Source organism: Schistocerca piceifrons, chromosome 5, assembly GCF_021461385.2.
Source record: "Schistocerca piceifrons isolate TAMUIC-IGC-003096 chromosome 5, iqSchPice1.1, whole genome shotgun sequence".
Lineage (NCBI taxonomy): Eukaryota > Metazoa > Arthropoda > Insecta > Orthoptera > Acrididae > Schistocerca > Schistocerca piceifrons.
Window position 1 is genome coordinate 315,153,945 of NC_060142.1, and position 12,478 is coordinate 315,166,422.

The 12,478-nt window shown below is 45.4% G+C and overlaps 1 protein-coding gene across 1 annotated transcript in view; it reads left to right on the forward strand.

Annotated features, from left to right (window-relative positions):
- LOC124798965 overlaps positions 1-12,478 on the forward strand; it is a 99,769-nt gene that overhangs the window by 3,868 nt on the left and 83,423 nt on the right. The window contains exon 2 of the mRNA XM_047262500.1: positions 8,624-8,923. Coding sequence (XP_047118456.1) covers positions 8,624-8,923 — 300 coding nt within the window. The remainder of the gene's footprint in view (positions 1-8,623; positions 8,924-12,478) is intronic.

Below are 12,478 nucleotides of genomic sequence, written 5' to 3' on the forward strand. Positions count from 1 at the left end.
ATTAAACGGAGATTATGTTGCAAAACAATGTTTTGTAACCAAAAGCTGGTCCCAGCGGAAGTTCGAGTCCTCCCGCGGGCATGGGTGTGTGTGTTTGTCCTTAGGAAAATTTAAGTTAAGTAGTGTGTAAGCTTAGGGACTGATGACCTTAGCAGTTAAGTCCCATAAGATTTCACACACATTTTTTTGTAACCAAAGGAGAGAATAACAATATGGTTTATTGGTATCCTGAAGAAAACCAACCTCTATTAGTACAAAAAAGTGTTGCATCACTTATTGATCACCCCTTGCAGTTTTCGTTCTCTTCATATACGTTATAACGAAGTATTTCTTACATGCTTGTTCGCACAGCAAACATTTACACTCTTCAGCCGGTTCGTGGAATTTGTTGTTGGCACATATTTTATGATGAAATACACATACTGTGAGTATTGTCGTTGCATGTCACTGGTTCCTTCTGTAGTGGTAACTTCTGCTCACCGAATGTATCAGGACGACCAAATGTAGCAGGAAGAGGTAGAAGGCACCATTTTAAGACTCGTCCGTGCTTTCCAAGTGATTTATTGTTTCCAACTACAGTGCCATGTTTCCCTCAGTCTGCTTCACCGGGTCCTGCAAGCTGAGGTCACCACTTCACTGTCTGCGAAACGGCTTGGTGCGGAATGGCTGCCTCAGCGACCCGTGCATGCACTGTGTGTCGGCCTTTGTACGCCAGTGGAACTGCAGCGTCGTCAGGGTGCCGGCAGTCGACTCAGCGGTCGGCGTCCGTGCTAACTCAGCGCCGCTCGGTGTGGGCCGCAGGTGGCCAGTGTGGCTGAGATCGCGGCGACAGCAAGCGCCCGCAATCCGGCGTCCGAATCTGCGGCCCTCGCCTTGGGATGCCTCCAGCATGTGTTGGAAGCCAGAACAACTGCCTGCGGTGGCGAGCTGTGGAGTGGCTCACCGCTGGCTGGCTACGAAGCCAGCGTCGGCCTCAGATGGTAGAACCAGCGACCCGCTGTGGACCGGAATGCTGGCGCCCCATCTGATGCTGCGTGTAGCTGGTAGTGTGACACTCCCCACCATCCAGGAGAGCTGCCACATTTGAATGAGTCTCGTTAGAAACCCTCACCTATTTATAACGCGGCTGTGTGCCTCTGTTTTGCCATACACGCTGCTTCGCGTCACGTACACATAACACGCTAGGTTGGTCAGTGGGCCCCTTCTGTCTGTGATTTGCGACATGCAAAACCACTATGTATACTCTTTCAACAATTTGACGGCCCTGTGGCCTCTATTTTACTTCGTAACTGTTGGTATGTGTAACTCACTGCAATCCGACCTGCACCTGGCTGTAACTGGTGCTCAGAATATTGCACAAAACTAACTTTCCCTATCCTAAATGGTAGTCCAGCTGTCATCCAGCATGGCTGGTGTGTTCTAGTCTTCTAGGTCCACCTCCTTCTTTCGATCCATGAAGTTAGTCATTTACTGGTATGGCCCTGTGGAAGACAGCCAGTGACGTAATCTCATGTCATCTATGAAACAATTGTCTTTCATGACTTCATATGCAAGTCGCTTTCGCACTCCCTGTACCCATTTCATGAACTTCGTCTTGACTTTTTCTGTTCGTTTTACGTGATCGGTCTTAATTTTTTTGCATATGATCTCTATTCTGTGTGTCATGACGTTCACGACTGTCTCTTATAATAGTGTTATTTCTGTGCTTGTTGACAGACTAGTTACGTTCGAAATGCTCTAAGAGTCTTTGATGGTTGCTAGTGCTCTTTTCTCAGTACACATACTGGTAGATGTTGCTGTTGTCTGTAATGTACTTCCCACGACCTGATGTGTCCCTACTGTTGACAGTGGCTCTTTTATAAAGTTATACTATCTTTGGGTGATGTTTCTCCTGTCTTCCGCGTTTAAACTGTCTTCTCTTGGTTTGCTTTGATGTGATTTTCCTTTGCCCAAGTTTCTACTCTTTGCAGTGTCCTCTGCAGGTCCTCTCTTACTGCTGATCCCGTTCCCGTAACATCTGCTTACTTCTTAATCTATATAAATAAAAAAGTAAATGTTCGTCTTTTATCAAAATCGTGTATCTCCGAAAGTTCTTGATCGATTGTTCTGAAATTTTGAAACAACGTTAAATTCTAATACGAGCTTGTTTTTAGGTACCTAATTCTTTAATATATGCATATGTAACTTTCTGAAACTTTGTGTAACAACGTTTCCCCATTATTAAAATTATATTTAATTATCAAATTTATAAAAAGTTATTTTACATATATTTAAGAAATAGGTATATAAAAACACACGCCTATTCAAATGCAACGTTGTATCAAAATTTCAAAGCATTCGGTCAATAATTGTAAAAGTGTTTATACATCAGTTTCCAAATTTCTCGGCTACCTTTCGGAGAATAAAGTAGCATAGAAACTAAGTCCCTCAAATTGCAAGTAATTCTAGAAATAGAGCGAATCGGGGGACAGTGGCTATAGGGGTATGATGAATAATTTCTTGTAGTTTCATATCTACCAAACGCAAAGTGCCAAGCGTAGAGTCAGTTGTGTATCGAGAAAGCTAAAGATACTACAGTTGGTCAATTGTTAGAGTTGTTAAACGAGAAGATTCGCGGAAAGAGAATTTTTCACTGCAGTGAATTTATCACAAATGTAAGAAATAACTGAAATATACACTTTTTCGAGTTATCAATCTTCTAACTGGTTTCATGCGGCTCGCCATGAAGTTTTCTCCTGTGCTAACCTCTTCATCTCACTGTAGCATTTGCAACCTTCGATCTGAATTATTTGTTGGATGTTTTCCGATCTCTGTCTTCCACTACAGGTTATATCCTCTATTGCTCCCTCTAGTACCACGTAAGTTATTCCCTGACGTCTTAACAAACGTCCTACCATCCTTTCCTTTCTTCTCCTCAGTGTTCTCCATATATTCCTTTCCTCGCTGATTCTGCAGAGAACCTCCACATTCCCTACTTTTAGTTCACCTATTTTTCAACATTCTCCAGCAGCATCACATCTCGAATGCTTCGATTCTCTTCTATTGCTCCCGCAGTCCATATTTCACTACCACACAGTTCTCTGTTTTAGACGTAGAGCCTCAGAAATTTCTTCTTCCGTACTCGTATGTTTGAAAATTGTACCCCTTCACGTCTGCGCCTGCCATTCGAGAAGAAGTAATGAACTTCTTGAAACATTCTGTGGCATCCTGTAGCTTTAGTCAGACACTAGCAGTAATCAGACTAGGGCACTACCATCCCATCCATAAGCTGCCATTAACACCACAACACAGACGGCTGTGTTGGGAGTGGTGCTGCGACCGGCGATTACGGACTGCTGATGAGTGGTGTCGCATTCTCTTCGGCGATGAATCACGGTCCTCCTCTATCCTGGATGACTATTGTCGATTAGTATGTCAGTCAGCTAGCGAAGAGTCCCATTATTCCAGTGTTTTGATACGACACAGCGGTGTTACACCTGACATGTTGGTGTGAGAAGTCATTATGTGCGACTTAGTGAGTGACGGAACCTGATGGTACAATCGTGTTTCAGACTTCCTGCATCCTCATATGTTACCTCTATGCGACGGTATCATAGTACCAATTTTCAACAGGACAATGCTAGTCCACACACGGTACCTGTCTCTATCAACTATGTTAAATAATTCTTCCATCGGTTCTTGACAGAACATTACAAAAAAAGAAAAGCACTATGTTGAAGTCCTGTAGAACACAGGCAACATAGTGCTTTTCACTTATTGTCTGTAAGATGTTGAGCTAACCTCATTACCATCAAGATCCCCAGACCTACCTCCGATAGAACATGCTTGAGACCAACTTGGACGTCAATTCCGCCCCACTGCCAACATCCAAGACATCACGGACCATTTACAACAGTTGAGGGCCACTTTGTCTCAAGAGAGGATACAACGGCTTTATGACACCCTCCCCAAGCGAATCAATGCATTCATCGAGGCCAGAGTGGGTGCACAGCCGTATTGGTAAGAGGGCTTGTACTGCCAAAAGCTTTGTTAATCTGTCCAGATATTTTAATCATTCAAATAATCTCACATACCCCTCCAGTCCGTAAGGTGATATTTCGTTTCCTCCGCCCCTTCTGTGTCCTTCACTTTTGTTGTCTAGCAGTGTATTTGGTATTGACTTACTGCTATCAGACATCTAAAAATGCACCATGAAGAAGTATAGCAAACGGCGAAATATTATTTACTGTGCGTATGCTCTTTAGTAGGAATGATATATGGCGAGGGGGTATATACAGAATTCGATATTTAGTACACTTACGAGGGTCATTGAATAAATAATACAACACCGTTGTTTCTGAAAGCAGGTTGGTTTTATTCAGGATTCCAGTGCAACATGTTATTCTCCACTCTTTTGGATACAAAACCCTATTTTTCACCATAATCTCCATTCAATGCGCTGGGCTTGTGCCGCTTAACTGGAAGGGCCTGTACGCCCGCATGTTACCGCTCTACCGGGCGACGTCGGAACCAACATGCTGCTGTATCAGTAACCTCCCCATCATCCGCATACTGCTTCCCAGAAACTAGATGGAAGTCGCAAGGGGCGAGTTCCGGGCTGCAGGGTGGATGAGGAATAACAGTACAATCAAGTTTCGTGAGCTCCTCTCGTTGCACAGACTTGTGGTGTAAGGCCTTGCGTTGTGATGGAGTAGTTCATTTGCATTTTTGTGGCGACGAAACACGCTGAAGTCGTTTCTTCAATTTCCTGAGGGTGGCACAATACACATTCAAATGGTTCAAATGGCTCTGAACACTATGGGATTTAACTGCTGAGGTCATCAGTCCCCTAGAACTTGGAACTACTTAAACCTAACTAAGGACATCACACACATCCATGCCCGAGGCAGGATTCGAACCTGCGACCGTAGCGGTCGCGCGGTTCCAGACTGTAGCGCCTAGAACTGCTCGGCCACTCCGGCCGGCGGCACAATACACATTACACTTGATCGTTGCTCCATGAGGGAGGACATCAAACGGAATAACCATTAGAGTCCTAGAAGGCTGTCACCATGACTCTACCGTCTGGGGCTACGACTTTGAACTTTCTTTTTGGTAGGAGCGTTGCGCCACTCCATGGATCGCTGTTTTGTTTCCAGTTCGAAGTGATGAATCAATATTGTATCGCCTGCGGCGACATTCGACAAAAAATTTTCAAAGTCAGCCTCATAACGCGTAAGCAGTTCTGCACAGATGGTCTCTCGCTGCTCTCTATGGTCTTGTGACAGGCGATGAAGAACCCAGCGAGCACACACATGTGAGTACCGCAACTGGCAGTCGAGTGTGTCAGCACTACCAACACAGACGTCTATAGACGTTAAAGTAACCTCTGGCGTGCCACAGGGGAGTGTTATGGGGACATTGCTTTTCACAATATATATAAATGACCTAGTAGATAGTGTCGGAAGTTCCATGCGGCTTTTCGCGGATGATGCTGTAGCATACAGTGAAGTTGCAGCATTAGAAAATTGCAGCGAAATGCAGGAAGATCTGCAGCGGATGGGCACTTGGTGCAGGAAGTGGCAACTGACCCTTAACATAGGCAAATGTAATGTATTGCGAATACATAGAAAGAAGGATCCTTTATTGTATGATTATATGATAGCGGAACAAACACTGGTAGCAGTTACTTTGTAAAATATCTGGGAGTATGCGTACGGAACGATTTGAAGTGGAATGATCATATAAAATTAATTGTTGGTAAGGCGGGTGCCGGGTTGAGATTCATTGGAAGAATCCTTTGAAAATGTTCCATCAACAAAGGAGGTGGCTTACAAAACACTTTTTCGACCTATACTTGAGCATTGCTCATCAGTGTGGGATCCGTACCAGGTCGGGTTGACAGAGGAGATAGAGAAGATCCAAAGAAGAGCGGCGCCTTTCGTCACAGGGTTATTTGGTAGGCGTGATAGCGTTCCGGAGATGTTTAGCAAACTCAAGTGGCAGACTCTGCAAGAGAGGCGCTCTGCATCGCGGTGTAGCTTGCTGTCCAGGTTTCGAGAGGGTGCGTTTCTGGATGAGGTATCGAATATATTGCTCCCCCCTACTTACACCTCCCGAGGAGATCACGAAAGTAAAATTAGAGAGGTTCGAGCGCGCACAGAGGCTTTCCGCTAGTCATTCTTCCCGCATACCATACTCGACTGGAACAGGAAAGGGAGGTAGTGGAAAGGGAGGTAGTGAGAGTGGTACGTAAAGTGCCTCCGCCACACACTGTAGAGACGTCGAGTTGAGAGGCGAAGTGTTTGACTGTGATCACATCGAATGAATGTGTCCACGCGTTCCAACATTGCAGGAGTCACAGCTGTTTGTGGCTGGCCGGTACCCGGGAGATCGCACAGGTTTGCGCGATCTTGATGTCATGATGGCAGACGTCTCGCACTACGGGTCAACGTGCTTTAGTTCACTGCCACGTTTCCGTAGACATTCTACAAGTGTCTACGAATATCTGCGATGCTCTGGTTTTCCGCCAGAAGAAACTCGACAGCACTCTGCTTGAAATGCACCTTCGTTACAGACGTTATTTCTTTAAAGGGTACATATTGCGCCGCCACCTATAAGAACATCATGAAACTCAGGTGAGTATATTTCACGATGTCCCATAATAAATTCCGCATTTTTTTCAACCGATATTGGCCGAGAAAAGAAATATGTTGCATTACTTATTGAACGCCATTTGTAGCCGCCATCTGTAGCAGCTACAGCTGTTCTAACGCGGCTGGGAACCGAGTCGATGTAAGCTTGGATAGCAAATAAAGGCGTTTTATTCCATGCTGCTACAACTCTATTCTTGGGTTCACTAATCGTAGTGGCTGGCGAATGGCGTCGTTTCCGTATCTCGGTAACCCATTGCCAGAAGTATTCAGTTGGTGAGGGATGGGACAAAATGCTGTCCAGGGCAGCAATCGAACCCTCCTCTATATCGAGGTAGGTGTGGATAGCACAGAAAAACCTACAGTTATCTTGTTGTCTTACGTTATCCTGTTGAAGACTTCGAATATAAGTCACAGCCATCCCCCATAACACGTCATAAATGTAACGCCTTCTGTCCAAATTCCTAGCTGTTCGAGCCAGATGTGATGGAGTTGCATATACAGTGGCACTCCATACCATTACGCCAGGTGTTAGGTCCAATGACGACGTCGAATGCAGCCTAGTAACCTACACGAAGAGGTACTTCCAATGCTATGCTTTGCCCAGAACCGGAACTCGTCTCATAAGAAGACGTGGTTGCAATTCTGTGTCCACTGTTGTCGCTGGGTACAGTCTGTGGTGCTACAGACTTCGTCGCATTGTCTGTATCCATAGCTGTCTTGTTGAAACAAGCCAATTTCCTGACTGACGGTACGTGACGTGCTGTATGATCCTGTACGTCTGGTCGAGCAGTATGTCTGACCTCTCGATCACTAGATTGATCCTGCTAGGCGTTGAGTATAGCGTTCCTGTATCGATCGATTCCATATTCACACGACAGTTATGAGATCCTGACCAAAACAAGCGGAAAAGTATAACAGGATCTTAAACCAACAGTCAAATGGGATTTCAGAACGAAAAATCATCTGCGTGATCTATCCTTATGCACGATGTCTCAAAAATGTTGTGGCAAACTTCGAGGGGTTGTGGAAGACGTCTTGAGGAACAAATCAAGGACACGAACCCTATTATGGAAACGTCATCCAACGATGCTACAGACTGTCGAAGTCAGAGGGATCGGCGCCTGCGACTAGGCCACCCCTTCGGCAGCAAACGTGACTTTGTATGCTGGAGGACTGTAGGTGGAACGTCTCGCAATGTTGTTTGTTATTCAGTGATCACGACTGATTGCCACGAAAGCAAGTGGAGAAGATAGAGCCAGCTGCTTTATAGACGGGCCTTGTCTCCTATGAATGCGATGTTCTGTTACCTTGGTGGATGACAATTTCAGATACAGGTTAACATCAGCAGTCCATTTATCTCCTAGAACCCCATAAAATCTCTAGGACAAAAATAAACAGCAGACGCAAACTCGTGTTCGAAACAGTCGTTTACCAAGCCAATAGATCATAGTTTTCTTACGAGGGCCTATCTTCGCAGCAGCTAGTAGCTTCATCTTCTCCACTGGCGTTCGTGGAATCAGTCGCGATCACTGAATAACAAACGACATTTCTGGATGTTCCACCTACGGTCCGCTGTATACAAAGTCACGTTTGCTGCCGAAGGGGTGGTCTAGTGGTAGACGCTGACGCTTGTAACTTCGATGCTCTTTAGTCTCGTTGGATGACGTTTCCGAACATGGATTCCATCCTTGATTTGTTTCTCGATATACCCTCTATAATACCTCGAAATTTGTCGCGACATTTCTGGAACACCCTGTGTACAAAACGTAGATGGCGTAGCTTATATCTATTTTGTGCAGTTGCGCTCAGATTCTAATCATTTTCATGTCAAAACATGTAGAACACTTCTTGTCATTTTGCCACCTGTTGCATGCCGCCTTCTTGTGTTGCAATTTTAATGGACAGCCAGCAGTATATTTGTATCGTAAACAGTGACTGAAATTCCGGCTGTGTGTTCGTGAACCATAGTGGTACTGTACTCGATGTAGGTAGTGGCGTTAACAACTGGTCTGGCGATGCTGTCACTCGTTCTGATGCAACTGGTGGCAGAGGTGATGGCTTTAGCAGCCTCACCAGTCAGTGGTCCGACCGAGCTGTACCGCTTCATCTACAACTTCAGCGTGGTGGACCTGCACCTGCAGGGGCTGGGAAAGTGGGCCTTCATGGTGGCGCGCCGCCGCCGCTACACCAGGCTCGTCGACCGCCTCCAGCACTGCTTCCGTCTGAGTGGCCTCGCTGATACCAACGACAGTGCTTCTGTGCTAGCTACATCAGAGACAGCCCAAAAGGTATGTTCCAGATGGCATAGTGTCTGTACATGGTGATAATTGTACCACTTGTAAAAGAACAAGGAAACCATCCTGTGACGGTCGCCAACTGTAACGTACGCACACTGGTATCACAACTAACATACTTGGCCTAACTCAACCATACTGTCTTAACGGAAGACAGTGATCGAATATCAACGCTGTATCTGTCTTTTGCAACCAATCTAGTCAGCTATTGCTGAAAATTGTATCTCCACTGAATTTGCAATTTATTACGATACAATAATAATTTTACCAATAACATCTTCTTTTTGGAACACGATTACTGAAGAATCCGCGGAAATACACATGACGGAAAATTTGATAAACGTGATAGTGGGTACCAGTTGGATGATGCATGAAACTCCATAATCTGCACGATTTGCTCCAGACAAAGACGATAGAGTAAGCCAATGGCCACGGAAAGTGACAACCCATAGGAAGCTAGGTTATACAATTCCACATATGGGATGATGTGTGTTCGTTCTCAGACCCTAATCTGCCAGTTTCCGTGAGTGGATGGCTATGACTCAGTCTTGGCACTGCACGGCTTCCCAGTGCTGTAGGTTTCTTGTGTAACCCGCTCAATGAGAAACCATCGCCATAGCCAGAAACAGAAACAGAAACGTCACGTCCACATTGTACATCGCCTTATGCCGATTATCGGAAGGTTTCTACAGTAAAATCACTTCTAATTTCTCCTCTGCCGCCATTGTCATCCATCTATGCTACATTGGGCAACACATAAATACTTTAGACCTCTTAGCTACAAACAGGGCTGACCATATTGATATTGTCAGTATAGGGACAAGGGTTAACGATCACGGTATCAACACAGCCACAATGGTTTCTGAAGTTCATAAATCTATCAGGAAGGCTAGGAGCGTTTTTATGATGGAAAAAGCACATAAGCATTTGTTAGAATATTACTTGGAAGATGAGAGAGGTCATTCAGTGCCGATATGATGAATGTAGATGACTTAAGTGCAAAGTTTAAATTGATTTTAAATCATGCTCTGGAGAAGCACGTGCCGAGTAAGAGCGTTAGGGATGGACAACACCCACAGTGGTTTAATTATGGAATTCGGAAAATGCTGAGAGAAGAGTGGCTGTTGTACTCTGTTCAAAAGAGAATGCGGAAATATTGGTAGGCAAAAGGTAGTAGAAGCTCATGCTTCCATAAAAAGATCGAGCACAAAGCAGCCGGCCGCGGTGGTCTAGCGGTTCTAGGCGCTCAGTCCGGAACCGCGCGACTGCTACGCTCGCAGGTTCGAATCTTGCTCGGGCATGGATGTGTGTGATGTCCTTAGGTTAGTTAGGTTTAAGTAGTTCTAAGTTCTAGGGGACTGATGGCCACAGATGTTTAGTCCCATAGTGCTCAGTGCCATTTGAACCATTTGATCACAAAGCAAACAATTTCTGCCATCATAGAGTAGTGAAAAATATTGCCGAGAAGCCTAGAAAATTCTCGCCTTACATAACATGGGATCGTCGATGACTTTGGAGTGCCACTAGATATCAGCAAAAGGGCAGACGAGTTTTTAAATTTTGCGTCTAAAAAATCATTTACGCTGGACGATCGTACAGACATACGATAACTTGAGCGCTGCACGAATATAGAAATAGGCATCCATAGCATTCAAAAGCAACTGAAAAGTTCAAAAAACAAATAACGAAATCGCCAGGTCCGAAAGGAATATCAACTCGATTTTACGGAGAATGTACACTACGTGTTCAAAAGTATCCGGACACCTGGCTGAAAAATGACTTAAAAGTTCGTGGCGCCTTCCATCGGTAATGTTGAAATTCAACATGGTGTCGGCAAACCTTAGCCTTGATGACAGCTTCCACTCTCGCAGGCGTATGTTCAATCAGGTGCTGGAAGGTTTCTAGGGGAATAGCAGCCCATTCTTCACGGAGTGTTGCACTGAAGAGAGGTATCGATGTCGGTCGGTGACGTCTGGCACGAAGTCGGCGTTCCAAAACATCCCAAAGGTGTTCTATAGGGCTCAGGTCAGGACTCTGTGTAGACCAGTCCATTACAGGGATGTTATTGTCGTGTAACCACTCCGCCACAGGCCATGCATTTTGAACAGGTGCTCGATCGTGTTGAAAGATGCAATCGCCCTCCCCTACTTCCTCTTCAACAGTGGGAACCAAGAAGCTGCTTAAAACATCGGTGTAGGTCTGTGCTGTGATAGTGCCACCCAAAACAACAAGGGGTGAAAGCCCCCTCCATGCGAAACACGACAACACCATAACACCACCGCTTCCGAATTTTACTGTTGGCACTACACACGCTAGCAGATGACATTAACCGGGCATTCGCCATACCCACAACCTGCCATCGGATCGCTACATTGTGTACTGTATTCGTCATTCCACACAACGTTTTTCCACTGTTCAATCGTCCAATGTTTACGCTCCTTACACCAAGCGAGTCGTCGTTTGGCATTTACCGGCGTGATGTATGGCTTATGAGCAGCCGCTCGACCATGAAATCAAAGTTTTCTCACCTCCCACCTAACTGTCATAGTATTTATAGTGTATCCAGATGCAGTTTGGAATTCCTGTATGATGGTTTGGATAGATGTCTGCCTATTACACATTACGACCTTCTTCAACTGTTGGCGGTTTGTGTCAACAGACGAGGTAGGCCTGTACGCTTTTGTGCTGTACGTGCCCCTTCATATTTCCACTTCACTATCACATCGGTAACAGTGGACCTAGGGAGGTTTAGGAGCGTGGAAATCTCGCGTACAGACGTATGACACAAGTGACACCAATCACATGACCAAGTTCGAAGTCCGTGAGTTCCGCGGAGCGCCCCATTCTGCTCTCTCAGGATGTCTAATGACTACTAAAGTCGTTGATATGGAGTACCTGGCAGTAGGTGGCAGCACAATGCACCTAATAAGAAAAACGTATGTTGTTGAGGACGCCCAGATACTTTGGATCACATAGTGTACTTCGGGGGTGGTTCCTTACTTATCTTGCAATTTCCGCGAATATCTCGCCCAGCGGGAAGTCCCAAAGCGATTGGAAAAAAGCGCAAGTGACTCCATTATATCAGAAAGGTAAAAGAACGGACCCACAAAACTACAGATCAGTGCCTTTAACTTTAGGGGAGGCGAGGGGAGGGGGGAGGGGGGGTGAGTTTACGATATACGCCCACGAAAAATTTTAGTAAAAGCATTTATATTTTTACTTATATCAATTTCCAAATCACTTCCCTAACTTTCAAATAACCAAGTAGCATGGAAATTAACAGTCTCTGAAAGTTGCATGGAAATCTAGACAATTACAAGCCGTGTTTAGAACAGGACACTTTTCAGTTTCCTGACCACTTGGGTAGGTTTGGTGGTGACGGCCTGTGGAAAAGATTCCAGACAGGAATAGGCGCTCATTCGCTGGCTGACTACATCTGCTGCCCACAGCAAATCTGACAAGGCTCGAGAGTCGGCAGGTAGAACCGCCAAATCATAGGAAGTTGAGTAAAGAAGTACTGACGTCCCGAACGTAGGCGGTAACGACCGG